The sequence below is a fragment of the Stegodyphus dumicola genome, chromosome 4 (genome assembly GCF_044657685.1).
Source record: "Stegodyphus dumicola isolate Sdum_Otavi_A_Nest chromosome 4, ASM4465768v1".
Lineage (NCBI taxonomy): Eukaryota > Metazoa > Arthropoda > Arachnida > Araneae > Eresidae > Stegodyphus > Stegodyphus dumicola.
Window position 1 is genome coordinate 204,866,404 of NC_140771.1, and position 15,635 is coordinate 204,882,038.

General features: G+C 30.9%; 1 protein-coding gene across 2 annotated transcripts in view; it reads right to left on the reverse strand.

Annotated features, from left to right (window-relative positions):
• Lis-1 (LisH and WD40 domain-containing Lis-1) overlaps window positions 1–14,581 on the reverse strand; it is a 126,593-nt gene extending 112,012 nt beyond the window's left edge. Inside the window, exons 1-2 of one of the 2 annotated variants that reach the window (XM_035373375.2) lie at window positions 14,409–14,581; window positions 13,547–13,718 (exon numbers count right to left, since the gene is read on the reverse strand). In XM_035373375.2, coding sequence (XP_035229266.1) covers window positions 13,547–13,584 — 38 coding nt within the window. In that variant the 5' untranslated portion in view covers window positions 13,585–13,718; window positions 14,409–14,581. Of the gene's footprint in view, window positions 1–13,546; window positions 13,719–14,202; window positions 14,337–14,408 lie in introns of those variants that run through there. The other variant, XM_035373383.2, reaches the window with a different exon arrangement.
• Between the last annotated feature and the right edge of the window lie 1,054 nt (window positions 14,582–15,635).

The window sequence follows — 15,635 nt, forward strand, 5'->3', positions numbered from 1 at the left end:
CTTTTCGAAACTGTCTCTTGATGAAGAACTAAATTATTTAAAAGCAGTAGCTATTGACAGGGGCTTTCCACCCAATATTATTAATGAAGCAGTTAAAAAAGTCTCATCTCAACACACCAAAAGGCACACTCTTGTTTTAGGAGATTATAAAAATTCTGTTGTCATTCCCTTCTTTCCATCAATTAGATATAAAATTGCACATATTTTACAGAAATTTAACTTTCGGGTCGTTTATTCTCCTATCAATAAAATTCCGAGTTCCATACACAACAACCCTATTCCAGATATGAATTCCCAGGGTGTTTACAGGATTCTTTGCCAGAGTGGTTTACATTGGTCAAACTAAGAGAGCCTTAAAATTTCACGTTAAAGAACAGGAGGCATATGTTAGAAAATGGGAAACACAGAAGTCTTTTGTTGCCCAGCATTGTTGATCCGAAAATCACATTTTCAATTTTTCTGCAGCCAAAATTATTCAAAAAACATCTTCCATCAGTGAATTAGATTTTCTAGAGGCATTTCACATTCAAAAAAATCTTTCTGTTCTAGTTAGCGACTCTAATTCCAAACCATCTTTACCTTCAGCCTTTAGGGAAATTATGTTTTAGTTATTGTTTCATCAACAGATGGCACCAGTAGCTTAACTCCTGTCCAGTCTTTCTTATCATATCTAATTGCTATATCTTATCACATTCATTTGCACTTTTGCAGCTGATGATGATGGTTCGGTAAAACCACTGAAAGTAGTCCTGTGAAAATTTGAAAATATAACGCTGATTTTTGTTGTTTGACTTCTAAATTAATAAATGATTTGGTTTAGTTTATATGATTATGGAAAAGCATGCAGTGTCTATCTGCCTAAGGGGAGGGATACCTTTGTGGCAAACGTTCTAAGGGAAACTGCATTGTACCCACATTATAAATGGGGTACAAAGCAGTCAGATCCATGCAATCAGATCATTCTCCAGTAACCGAGTGTAGGTCGAACTACCAGCATTCAGCGATTTTACCATTTGGCCACCAGTGGTCCATTCTGATTACGAGAAAACTCTCACTCCATTTTATATTCAGAAAACTTGAATTTTCAGATATTTCATTTCTTCCAAAGTATGGCATTTCACTGAATAATCTTTAGTAGATCTTATTTTTCATCAAAATATTTTTCTTTACATTTTTTACAGATTTATATTCTAACAATATTTTCAAAATATAATACGTTTAAAATTCTTCAGATTATTTCACTTCACTGCCCGTTTTTCAAGTACAAAATATATCAGGAATAAAATCTCTGAAATTTTTCACAAACTAGTCTTTTACTAGATCTTCCGAGTTTCTTCTGATCACTGAATATATCTCCGATTGCACAGAACATCAAAACTGCATGGAATGGCAATAATAAAATTTATGTTAACTATGTTTACAATATGAAGAAAAATTTCTCATTATATTCAGCAATTTTTCTCATGATTTTCAAATACCAGCTGGTTATGGAATCACACCCTGCCACTAACTGGCATTACTCACAAACACACTTTTGGTCCCAGTATTTTTCTATTTGACTCACACAATAAACCCCAAAACATATTTATCAGGAGCAATGGCATAACAGCAGTGAAGGGGGAAAGGATTTAGATTCACGGCAACTTATGTTCAGTAAACAGAGCAATTTCACTCTTCCTTAACTTTCTGATTTGAAGCAAAATATTTTTTTGTTCCATCTATGATTATTAATCTTATCAAAATTACAGTTTTGGTACATGATTATTTCACATGCTGGTGATTTTTATTTCACATGCTGGTGATTCAAAAAACATTTGGTACTTCCTTATACAGCTATGATTTCACCAAACTCGTGAAGTACGAGTGTTAAAACGACACAATATATAATAATAACAATACTTATATATTGCTTGATACGAATATTTTTAACAATCGTTAAAGTGGTTGTAATCAGCTTCTTCAAGTTGCTCCATTTTATATTCCAACAGTCAGAATAGATAGCAGATCCATTTTGCACATTTTGAAAATTTTTTCCCATTAGTTTTCTAGCATTTGCATTCAAAATTTGAATGTCAAAGCACTCTCATTGTCCTAAAATATTCCTCCAAAAATGAACTGTTCTGGAAGTACTCTGCCGCTCATGATCTTGCGTCAGATGAACAAAATGTCATCAATTTCATGGGACCGCCCATTCGCCCACTGAATCGCTGCATCAGATGCAGGGAATACATTTCCTGCATGTAATTGTTCCAATCAATTACAGCATTTTCACACATTATGCTACTAGTCACACCATCTGATGGGCGTCAACTCCTCTGCCAAAGAGTACATACATCCAATAGAAGTGACCAACGATATTCTGGAACCACTAAACCAATTTCCAACACAGATTTTCACCATATTTAACACTGCACTTCAAAATAGTTTTGTCATTAATATAGTTTTCGTAATTAATAATTACATTTATAAGGTAAAACATCTTTTCTAAAAAAATGATTAAGCATCCAACTCTTAATTTGGTAATTTAAATATTGTTAACTGCATATTCACAAAAAGGGCAAGGAATATTTTTAAAAACCAATGCGAATTCAAAAATCTTAGCAAAAATATAACATGATGCTAATAAAAACATATGGCGAGGTATCATCTATCTATCTATCTGGTTTATTAACAATTTAACAATTCTATCTCTGGGTCTGCTATAATAAGGATGTACCAAAATTTTTTTATGCAAAATACATCTTCCTTAAAAGAATATTAATAATTTTTATATATATATATATATATATATATATATATAATTTTTACGTCTTCTTACTAGATTTAAACTGATGACGTAAAATTCGTCCAGATGATTTTTAGATCTCAATTCTATTAGAGAACATTGATACAAACCATATTCACTTACAAAAGCATGAGCAGACACACCTTCTGCAGTGATAGAACAGACACAGAACACAAGACACAAAGCAATATAAAGCATTATTGGAAATATTAAGCAACAAGAATCAGAATAACATTCATAAATTTGCAAAACTAGTTTTGAAGGTTCTATGTTTAAACCTTTAAAATTCAGCTGAAGAAGAAGGTTTGCATGTTTAAACCTTCAAAACTAGTCCTGCAAATTTATGAATATTACACTGATTCTTGATACCTTGAAATTTATCAGCACAAAAACTGGCAGATACAGAATATGATTTCAGAAGAGGTGTTCAAAGTTCTGAGATAAGTACCAAACATCGCATGTATTGCTAAACACTTTGCACAGAGGAGTTTTTCAGATATCAGAAACTGTAATAAGATGCCATATACAGTACAAAGTCCGAAATCCGGACTTGTCGGGACTTCGGCAATTCCGGATTTTTCGGCATATTAGATCATCAGTTTAAATCTAGTAAGATTAAAAATATGATATCATGATTTATGAAATAATGATGTATCTAGGATCTAAAGAGTATCAAAATTTACAAAAAAAAAAAAAAAGCTTAATATTTATTTGTTTACCTTGTTAAATATTTCTTTCAATGTAAGTTGTTTAGGTTGCTTAATTTTTTATGCTAATACTTTCTCATTAATTCTGTAGAGAGACATAATCTTTTGTTCAGTTACATTGTTGAAGTACTGTAACTGCTGTTTCGAGAATTTTGACTAACTTGTCAAGCTAACTTTTCTCGTTTTCAGTAACTTCTCTGTCACTTTCGGTAGCGGTATCTTCTGGATCAAGAACCATACTACAGCTTTTGCCATTCATTAATTGACTGATGATTGAGAAGCATTGTCATCACAATGAAAAACTTCTTTTATAGCATCTTCATTTGTTACCGCTTCTCCACATTTCTATACAAAATCCGTTACTTGGAAAATTTCACCTTTGTTTTGCAAAACCTTTAAAATTCAAGGCTATCATGATCAAATTTAGCTATCGTTCACTATACATATTTGGCTATGCATCATGTGCTTAGTGACTAACGACAAGTTGTTCCGTTAAATTTTATCTTGCTTCTATAGCGCACTGAAACAATAAAGCTTGAATTGTATTTAGTTATTTATTATACGTATGTCTATTTCTTGCACTTGCTTAATACTTATCAGAGTTCTGAATAAATTCCCACATATACTTAAGCCTTACTGAGGGCTTGCACTAGATATCTTACTGCCTGATGCAGTCTTTGTGGGTCCTAAATTCTGCAACCCGGTGCTGCCTTATGAGCCCTGGCGCTGGTTCTGGGTTCATGTGAACAACAAATCAGTTATTCTTAATTCAAATAGCCCTAAATGTAATCTTTGGGTCTATGAGTATCATCAACAAAATCTATTTTTAGCATACGAAAAAAAATTTGTTAAAGTTTTCCTCGTCAACATTTTTTAGCACATTTAACTTAAATCTGTAATCATTGCCAAATGTAATGTCAACATAATAGGTTACGATATTCCTTTGTTATTCAGTTATTAAGATAAAAAAAAATTTTTAGGCATCGCTACATGAGTCATTACTCAAGTTGACATGTGTTGATAAGCATGCAGTGATGAAAGGAATGTATAATAAATAATGATTCGCCAGGCTGACAACAGATCAACGATGCATCTACGTGGAATTTTTCGGTTTGAGATGTGTGGCAAGCAGATATGCAGCAACGAAGCCAAATTACTGATCGCACAAATTTATGCTAAAATGATTCGTTCTTCAATAACAGGGAATTTTATTTAGTGTCGAAGTGAAATTAAGAATCGGGACTTTCCAGTTCATTTATTATGCACAAAAGGGGTGGGAAGCAAATGTGCATGCATAAAACCTACGAGAAAAATGTTATTGGTGGTTTTGAGGTCCATATTTTAGATCATTCCGGATAATGGACAGCCGGATTTCGGACTTTGTACTGTACCATCAGCTGACCCTACATAAAGTACGTATCTACTAAATCAGTGCTCATAAAACAATGCATGTTTTCTGTATGATGCAACAAGCTTTAATAACGAAGTCCTTGACCTAAAGTACTGGTATACAGTGCCACCTATCCATTTCTATTCCTGCTTTTCTATATAAACATGGCTCACATCAATGTTCTTTACCCCCTAACCGAGTTTTATTTTCTTCTTCCTTTTCATATGCCTTCATGGCGTAACTAAATACATTTCACTTTTTTGAGGATTTATATGTTGCTAGTTAAATTCTTTCAGGTTGTGATGATATTTGAATAGTTTACTCCTATTGAAAAAAATTGATGCACAGAAACAACAGAGCATTTGCAGCTGCTTCAACAGCCATTTTCATTAAAAGATACTACAGTAACAAATTAATAAATGTGCATAATTTATCTATATGAAATTGTCTCTGCTCAGTATATTTATATATTTATGAAAATCACTTAAAAATATCAGAATATATTTTAATAAGTCCTGATTGAAAAACAACATTTAAGAGATGACCTGATACATAAAAAGCAAACTCGTCACCTTGCTCATCTAACAGCAAACAAGGCTAATCTTTGGAATATGGTAACAGGTAGTTTGGCGACATTTTGGAGGCGATAAAGGTTACTACCTAGGACTTTAGGAATAATGTGAGAAGTACTAAGTTCCGATTACGCATTATTTTGTGTGAGAGAAATGAGAGATCATGAGATATGTCATGTGACATTAATGGACGAATTACAGTTCTTTAATCGGAAAAGGGGGTAAATTTGGAAAAATATATTATTTTGTATTAAGCTTCATTGTGTGTTGTGTGAAAGAGTGTTGATTAATTTTTGGATTGCACGGCGCTAAGTGAATTCTAAATTTTTAATGCGTTTATCTGATAATTCAAAAGAATTGGTTGAATGGTGTATGAATGTAGGATTAATTGCAGATAAGTGTGAATGTCCAACATGTGGGAATGAAATGAGATTGTGTGAAAGGAAGGATATTACAGATAAGTTTGAATGGCGGTGCCAGAAATCTGGTGAAAATGGACATTTTGTGAAACGGAGTGTAAGGAAGAGTACGTGGTTTGCTGAAAGTCGTTTGAGTATGGGGGAAATTTTATTAATTTCTTATTAGTGGGTGAATAGAATGCCAGTTGACTACTGGATTATTTAATCTATAAGAAAAGCTTATCCGCCATGTAATCAAGATTCTGAAAAAGATTAGGTAAGTTAGTATTTTTAATTATTTAAGGATATTATTTTTATGCATTCTTCTAAATGTAAGGAGTAAATAAAGTAATATGGTATTATTGGAAAATTGTTATTAGAAATGATTTAGTTTAAAGTAATTAGGATTGTAAGCTAATTTTTATTAATTTAATGTATGTGCTTATTTAAAGTAGTGTTTTTTAATTTAATTATATTTTAATTAAATGATAGTTATTTTGTGAATTATATGTTTGTAGGAATTTGGTATACGTTTCAGTGGAAGTAAAAGTGCATGGCAATAATTTAAGTATTTGACTTAATACTTAAATTTACTTAACTTATTAAACTATTATAATACTTAACTTATTAAACTTAAGTATTTGCAACCATTTTTAATGTTTGCGTTATGAATTTGTTGGTGACGTTTATAATAGATAATTTAGAGGTAAAAGTTTTTGGACATTTTATTTATTTTATAAGTGCAAATGTTCATCCTTGGAAAGGGTATATACTTTTTCACGATCAGGTAATTTCATGCATGTTCTTTTTACAGGATTTAAAGATTCACAAAATTTTCATGCATTTTCGTGAAATTTTTCTAATTTATGAGAAAAAAGCAGTGTACATGGATATAGTGAAGAGTGTGCACAATGCCATTTTTGTGCAATTCTGGGATGTTATTTTAAGTAAAAATAAGTCGATGTGTACATGGTTTAGTTATATTTTAATTAAATGATAGTTATTTTGTGAATGTTTGTAGCAATTTGGTATACGTTTCAGTTGAAGTAAATGTGCATGGAAATAATTTAAATATTTGACACTTAAGTATTTGTAACCATTTTTAATGTTTGTGGTATAAATTCATTGGTGGCGTTTATAATATAATAGATAATTTAGAGGTAAAAGTTTTTGGATATTTTATTTATTTTATACGTCAAATGTTCATCCTTGGAAAGGGTATATATATATTTTTTCACGATCAGGTAATTTCATATATGTTCTTTTTACAAGATTTAAAGATTCACAAAATTTTCATGCATTTTCGTGAAATTTTTCTAATTTATGAGAAAAAAGCAGTGTACATGGATATTGTGAACAATGTGCGCAATGCCATTTTTGTGCAATTCTGGGATGTTTTTTTAAGTAAAAATAAGCCGACGTGTACATGGTTTAAGTGTATATGCGATTCTGAAAAACGCGGCAAGGAGTTTGCGATTCTGCACTTTTTCCCAATTTGGCAGTTAATATTTGTCATGATTAAGCAGTTTTGTTCCATAAAATTTCTAGCATAAGTGTAATTCGGATAGCAGATTGTTGGACAAAAGTGTTCAGTAAATAAAAAGAAAAGAAACATGTCTTTACTTCGTGAAGACAAAATGGCGGCGAAAAAAAAAAAGAGGGTTGCTGTAACAGAGTTGGTCGCCAAATTTTCGCCAAAAAATCGCCAAGTTACCATAATCCAAAGATTAACCGCAAACAACTTTTTTTATTACTTTTACAAGATACCAGCTTTTTTAAGTGTCTATGCCACTTTCAGTTTCACGTAATATATAACTATAGCAATTTTCTTGTGATCAGCTTCGAAAACTCTTGGCTCATAATGTACACTTGAAATTATTGACAAACTCTAGCCACATGAGAACCAAGTGTCACGACATGAAATTCAAATAACACTGTATATGACATTTTTCGTAATAAAACTCAGCAGACTGTGACAGGCACATTTTCAATATTGCTTCCTTGACTTCTGTCAAATTTTCTAATATATTTTTCAAGTCTTCAAATACAGGTTGAGGCAAAATGAAAAACTGATAAAATCAAAACATGTACAATATGAAAATTTTCAGTAATCTTCTGTTAACAGGACCGGATTCAGAAATGTATGTATGTATGTATGCATGTGTGTATGTATGTGCATATATATGTGTGTGTGCATAAACACACATACAAACATACACTTCTGAATCCAGTCATGGTAACAGATGAGTACCAAATTTTCTTTTTATTTTTTAAAAGAACACATATGATATTTGGCATCAATGTGTTTATATAAACATATATATATGATTTATTCCTTTTATTTTATTTGTTCTGTGTGTGTGTGTAGAGCGAGAGAGAGAGAGATGAAAATTTGATATTACAAGAGTGCTTGATAAGGAAAGACAACAATTATTTTTGAAGCCACGAGTGGATCGAAGTTAGATCACTGAAGTACCAATCACATAGTAGTAGACGTCAAAAACTTTTAAAGAATTACAAAATCACTTGATAACCCAAACATATATTTATTACTTGTTGATTACTCTACTCAAGACACATCTTATGACAAGGCAGAGCATAAAGGGGACAATGTGGGTGAGCACCCCATAATTTTAATTATAATGTATTTCATTTTTAATAATGAACAGAAGCAGCCAAGCGAAAAGCGCTCTTCAGTTAACAAGCATAGTCAGCAAAAAAGAATACATGAAAGTTGCAGCAGTATAAAAAATCTCAGACAACTTTGCTCTAATCCTGAACGGGAACTGGGCAAGAGTTTTCACATTAGGGCTAATGTGGGGAAAATGCAGATGCCCTAAAGGGGTTTTACTTTAACTGAAAATTAATTTAAAGATTTATTGCCTATTAATTGTCTTTCAAATTCTACATTTTACCACATATATATATATATATATATGTATGTGTGTGTGTAGTGTTGTAATTTTGGCAGAAGATGAAACAAATCACGTGCGAGTCATGGTTGAAAATATTGTTGTGTAGATGACTGGAAATTGCATCATAATAAAATGATTCTATGGAATTTTAGAAACATAACCAGCTTGATAGATCATTTCTTTTTGAATGACAAATTTCTTAACACATATCTTCATAACTGATAGAAGACTAGAGGTGCTAAACGAGCCCCATAATTTTAGATATGCAATTATGTTTTAAATAATGGCAAATAGCTAGCAGAGGCTGAGCGACACGCTGTAAGCAGACAGGTGAAAGAGGCAAAAGACAGAGAGAGCCACTATGCAGTTAGTAGCTATTTATACTAGGTAGGTGCATATCAGCTAAGTTGCAATTTGTAATTTTTAGGTTTTTGCAAGAAGCATTATGTAACTTAGAAAGATTTTGAATTTGGGAGAACAGATAAACTTAGGGGAAGAACATAAAATCTAGAATAGTCAATTTTGAAGTCGGCAATCATTTCTTATCGTTGCCATCATATTTTATTATATCTTACACACACACACATATATATACATAACATCATCCATGTGGTGGTGGCTTTCATTGTTTATGCACTGGTTGAAAGTTTCTTGACAATTGTGTAATACTTTAGACAGTCATTTTATGCATAACGGCAGCAAGCAGCAACTTCTTGTTATATTGCCTTCTTCAGAGCTTTTACAGTTATATAGACAATTTTTGGGAGAGGGGGGGAACAGCATCTCTTCAAATGAGCTCAAGGTGGATGCAAAAACCAAAATGTGTTGCTATCAGCAATTTGCAATAGTAAATAAAAACTACTCTACAATAAAAAGCATGATGTTCTTCTAACCAAGTTACAATCTATTCTGAAATAATACATAAACTGCTATTCAATGGCACGCTTCCGATCACTGTATCCCCTCCTGAACTGTAGCTATGTTACTCTCAAATCAAAGTTCTTTCTGTTGCAACCTGTACATATTTGAGTGGCATGAACAAAAGCAGTTTTTTATATCAGACATCAATCTGAACTTAATCTTGCATTTCCCTCAGGTATGATAGTAAATATTATTCCAATTGTGTAATTACCAAGAAAAGGAACATGCTTTTCATCTGCGATGACGTTTTCATGAATAACTGTATAATAACCATCTCAATAAAAATTATCCAATTACAGCTAATTTATGCAAATATATTTGATGGCAATTATTCAAAAGTCAACTAATTCAAAAGAATTCAGAGTTATTTTCATGTATCCCTAGGCAATTAACATGGATCAACAAGAAATAAGCAAAATGTAACCTTTTTTGGCAGTAGATAACAATAAAATTTTACATGAAGTGATATAAAATAAGCAAATCCACCTCGGAGAGGATTAAATAAAGCATTATAGATTTGCATTATCAGAGCAAAGCATCACAAAAAATTTAACAGAAATGAGTCAGTTTGACTCCATTAAGTTGAATATTTGACTATTATTTTCATTTACTTCTGCCATTAATAGAAAAAGAAATATTTCTAAATATAAAGAAAATATTTTATTAACTTTCATTATCAACTTAAACTGTTTACTAAAAAAAATCATGTAATTACATGCCAAAAGCACCTTACATGGCATTTTTTAAATATCAATATGTAATTAAAAAATAACTTCCTTCATTTATTATTTCAATGTTTATCATTAATTAAGAACTGACTGCATTATTAGAGAAATAATTTCTGTGCCATTTCCTTAAATACTTTTATAGGCATATCACTACATACAGGATTTTTTTTTTTCCCAATTTAATTTGCAATCAGTTTCTTTAGTTTCAATTTTTGATTACTTAAATTTTTCTTACCATTGCTCATGCCAGTTTCCACATATCAAAGTTTGACTTTACATGTACTTACTGATAATCCGATTAATTCAATGCTTGTATTAAAAGCATGAAAGCTTATTATTTGCAGTAAGCTATCATGTATATTGCTATTTTTAGTGCTTCTTAATACAGTTTATTTCTAAATTAATAAATTTTAACTTAAAGGAAGGACTACATTTGTATTTTAAAATAGTGTCTTTACCAAAACTGATATAAAAAAATTTAAGGTTGATCTTTACATTACGGTAACTGGTAGTTTGGCGACATTTTGGAGGCGATAAAGGTTACTACCTGGGACTTTGGTAATAATGTGAGCAGTACTGAGTTCCGATTACGCATTATTTTGTGTGAGGGAAATGAGAGATCATGGGATATGTCATGTGATATTAATGGACGAATTACGGTTCTTTAATCGGAAAAGGGGGGAAATCGGGAAAAAATCTGGAAATTTTGTATTTGGCTTTATTCTGTGTTGTGTGAAATAGTGTTTGTGAATTTTTGGATCTCATGGCCGTAAGTAAAGTGAATTCGAAATGGGTATTTAGTGGTATTGAAAAGGATAGTAAGAAATGTTTTTGAAGGTTGTGTGAGAGAGAAATAAACATGTTTTATTATGTTATTTATTTTACCTGGTATCTTGCTTTGAAAGATAAGTATGATTTTAAAGATTCTGAAAGAGAATGAAGAAAAGTGTATCCGCCACGTAATGAAGATTCTGAAGGAGATTAGGTAAGTTAGTATTTTTAATTATTTTTATGCATTGTTGGAAATGTAAGGTGGAAAGGAATTTGGTATTATTGGGAAAATTGTTATTAGCAATGATTTAGTTTAAAGTAATTAGGATTGTAAGGTAATTTTTATTAATTGAATGTATGTGCTCATGTATATTTTAAGTGGTGTTTTTGAATTTAATTATATTTTAATGAAATGATAGTTATTTTGTGAATTTTATACTTGTAGGAATTTGGTGTATGTTTAAGTTGAAATAAATGTGCATGGAAATAATTTAAATATTTGATAATAAATATTTGTAATGCTTCATGTATGAATTCATTGGTGACGTGTATAATGTAATAGATGATTTAGAGGTAAAAGTTTTTGGATATTTTATTTATTTTATATGTGGAAATGTTCATATTTGTAAAGGGTAAATACTTTTTCGCGATCAGGTAATTTCATATATGTTCTTTTTACCGGGTTTAAAGATTGAGAAAATTGTCATGTATTTTCGTGAAATTTTTTTAATTTATGAGATAAAAGCAGTGTACATGGATATAGTGAAGAGTGTGCGCAATGCCATTTTTGTGCAATTCTGGGATGTTTTTTTAAGTAAAAATAAGTCGACGTGTACATGGTTCAGTGATATTTTAATGAAATGATAGTTATTTTGTGAATTTTATGCTTGTAGGAATTTGGTTTACGTTTAAGTTGAAATAAACGTGCCTGGAAATAATTTAAATATTTGATACTAAATATTTGTAATGCTTCATGTATGAATTCGTTGGTGACGTGTATAATGTAATAGATGATTTAGAGGTAAAAGTTTTTGGATATTTTATTTATTTTATATGTGGAAATGTTCATATTTGTAAATAGTAAATACTTTTTCGCGATCAGGTAATTTCATATATGTTCTTTTTACCGGGTTTAAAGATTGAGAAAATTGTCATGTATTTTCGTGAAATTTTTCGAATTTATGAGAAAAAAGCAGTGTACATGGATATAGTGAAGAGTGTGCGCAATGCCATTTTTGTGCAATTCTGGGATGTTTTTTTAAGTAAAAATAAGTCGGCGTGTACATGGTTTATGTGTATGTGTTATTTTGAAAAACGCGTAAGGTGTATGGTATTGTGCACTTTTTCCGAATTTTGCAGTGAATATTTGTCATGATTAAGCAGTTTTGTTTGATAAAATTTCTAGCATAAGTGTAATTCGGCTAGTAGATTGTTGGAAGAAGTGTTCAGTAGATCAGAAGAAAAGAAACATGTCTTTACTTCGTGAAGACAAAATGGCGGCGGGGAAAAAAAAATAGAGGGTTGCTGTAGGGGAGTTGGTCGCCAAAGTTTCGCCAAGTTACCGTAATGTAAAGATCAACCAAATTTAAATTTTCATCTCAGAATAATGAATGCCCTTCTCCCTACTGAGGGAATTTTATAATCTATACTTGTTTTGCAGCTTAATCTAAATTTAAAACAACCCTTTTATGCTACATTCTAACTGCATCAATTATATCAGAATCAGCAGCTAAATATTTACAGCATTTACAATAAAAGTCAAAGATATGACTGCATTATTATTATCATTGTACTTCACTTTAAGTAGCATTTTTTAGATTTTAAAAATTCTCCTTTAAAAATTTTTCATCCAGAGAATTAGAAATCAGATGTTAGCTTAGGAAAACTCTACAACAGGAACTTTCATCTAAAAATACATTAAATTGGTCTTGTGTAATAACATTTGTATCAGCTTTTTATTTCATAACATTTTACTATTTAACAATTTTTGGATATATTAAATGTGTTACTGTACTAAAAAGATTCCATGTGTTTCACAATTTTATATCTTTTAGAATGCCATTTATAATCCAATTTAAGATTACTGTTTGGTTTAATTATGATACAAACAAGAAATTCACATAATACTAATTATCACTTCAAAGATTTCAATTTCTTGAAATAAATTTTCTAAGATCTTCTTTTATATTATTCATAGTCTAGATTTAAATCTTTTCCAAGTGAAATATCTAAAATACAAAGCGGTCTTACATAAATCCATGGTGATAATAAATTATACAAATGGAAAGAATATTCCAATCTACTTTATACATAGTCCTTCATTTACATGAAGTATCAGTCATAAAAAATAAATACTTACAGCTCATCCCTTTGGCGCTGAGATAAAACCATTTTCATAGTTTACCAGCAAGCCAGGATAAGGATTCCAAGCGGTCAAATATAATCCAATATTCAATAAGCAATCTTGAATCGCGCACAAAATGCACAATTAAAACTTAATTCCTATTAGCTATTTCTCCATAGTAATGATACTGAAAAATAAAAAGAAGAAATATGTCATTAGTTTTCACAGAATATCCAATTTATCTGAACACTCATGAGATGATACATAAAAACACTGACCTACAAATTTTATTTTCACGTATTTGAGTAATCTTCTTTCACTTTACGCTCATTTAATTCCATAACAATATACGGATATTGTTAATTTTATTAAGTGCACTTAAGTGCAAAAGAATAAATCATAACATTAAAAATGTTTTTATATGTCATATACATCATCCCCAATTTATGAGATGCACTTTTGAAAACGCTTGCATAAATATTACTTTATGGGAGACATAAATTATCTTGACTTACGAAATAATATTAAAAATCTCTTATTAGATTACTTGAATATAATAAACAAAGTACAATAACAGATGTAAAATATTGTTTGCATATCTCGGCTCAGTTGACTACAGTTTATGACCTTCATACAGTGATAAATATAGCACAAATGTTTATAAGACGTACCTAACTGAACAAGTAATCGTATATGATAAGTAGGTTACTTCATGCGGTTTAATTAATGAAATATTTTTAAATAAAACTATAACTTTAAATTGACACGCAGAGTCAGTGACGCCATTAACAGAGTTGGCATAACTAGCATGCCGAGAAAGTCGATCGATACATCTGTATCTTGGAAAAGAGAAATACAGTTCGACTACATAACTTACCTCTGTGTTTATCCATTAGAAATCTGAATTATTAACAAACTATGGAATCAAAGACAAAGTTGATCCCTTAAAAAGACAGTAAGTAAAACAAAACAAACATATATAAATAATAGAAATGCGAGATTGTTTCCTTAAATTACAGTACAGAATCTTCCTTACGTTCTGAAAAATTAGGAATGTATGTCAATAGATGTCGCTGTTTATGTTATTCTCCAACTCCAGATTTGCAAAGCAATAATGAAACTCTGCATCTATCTTATGCAATTGTGAAATAGCAATAAGAAAAAAATAAGATTGAATAATTTATACTGTGTGTACAGTTTCGTGTCTTATAAGAGTCGGAAATCAAAACTAAGCACTGTTAATGAAGGTTCAATGTCCAGACTTCAGTGCATGAACTAACAAATGATTGTCGATTGAATGGGATAGTTCAGCTATGGGTGTCCGATATAAATGACGGATCTCAAGATAGAATTGTAAACTTTCTTGTGCATCTATCCCGGTTTATTCTGTGCTAATCTTTCGCTTTCTTTGTTAATACATTTTTGTAGAATATTTTTGTTTCATAAGGTATCAGCTTCTCGTCGTTCTCTGATAAAATAATCCTGGAGAGCAAAGCTGAGATCAGTCACTATGAAAAATTATTTTGTATAAAAAATTTGGATTAACTATATTTAGAAGTACTTTAAGCACTGCAATCATATAAATTGATTCAGTAATGAATATTCTTACTTGATGCGCAAATGCAATCAGTGTTATGTTGTTGTTAAGCCACATAAATCTGACTTTGAAAGCTGCAGGCCGTATAGAATTCGTGTACACAAAAATATAACTTGAGATGCGCGATATTCTGGGCCTCATTTTTTATACCAGATATGAAATTTTCAATGACGCAGCTTCTAAGCTATGAACTATATTAAGCACATATGACAGAAATCCAAAAAACTGCGAAACTGTATGACCTAATTCTAAATAATCTGTAGCGAGCCCTGCATAACAGGACCTATTTTTAAAACTATCCTTCTAATACTGATAATCGTAAGACAATTATTTCTACTTTCGGCCATCAAAGACCAAAAACGTGAGTGATAAACATTGAAAATTATCTATAAGTTAATAATTCTATAAGTTGTAGAGCTATTGTGTTTATATCTTAGGTTTAATTGATTTCCTACAAGGTTACTGATTGGGTACAAGGTCCCTTACCTTGTTATTCTAGATTGCAAT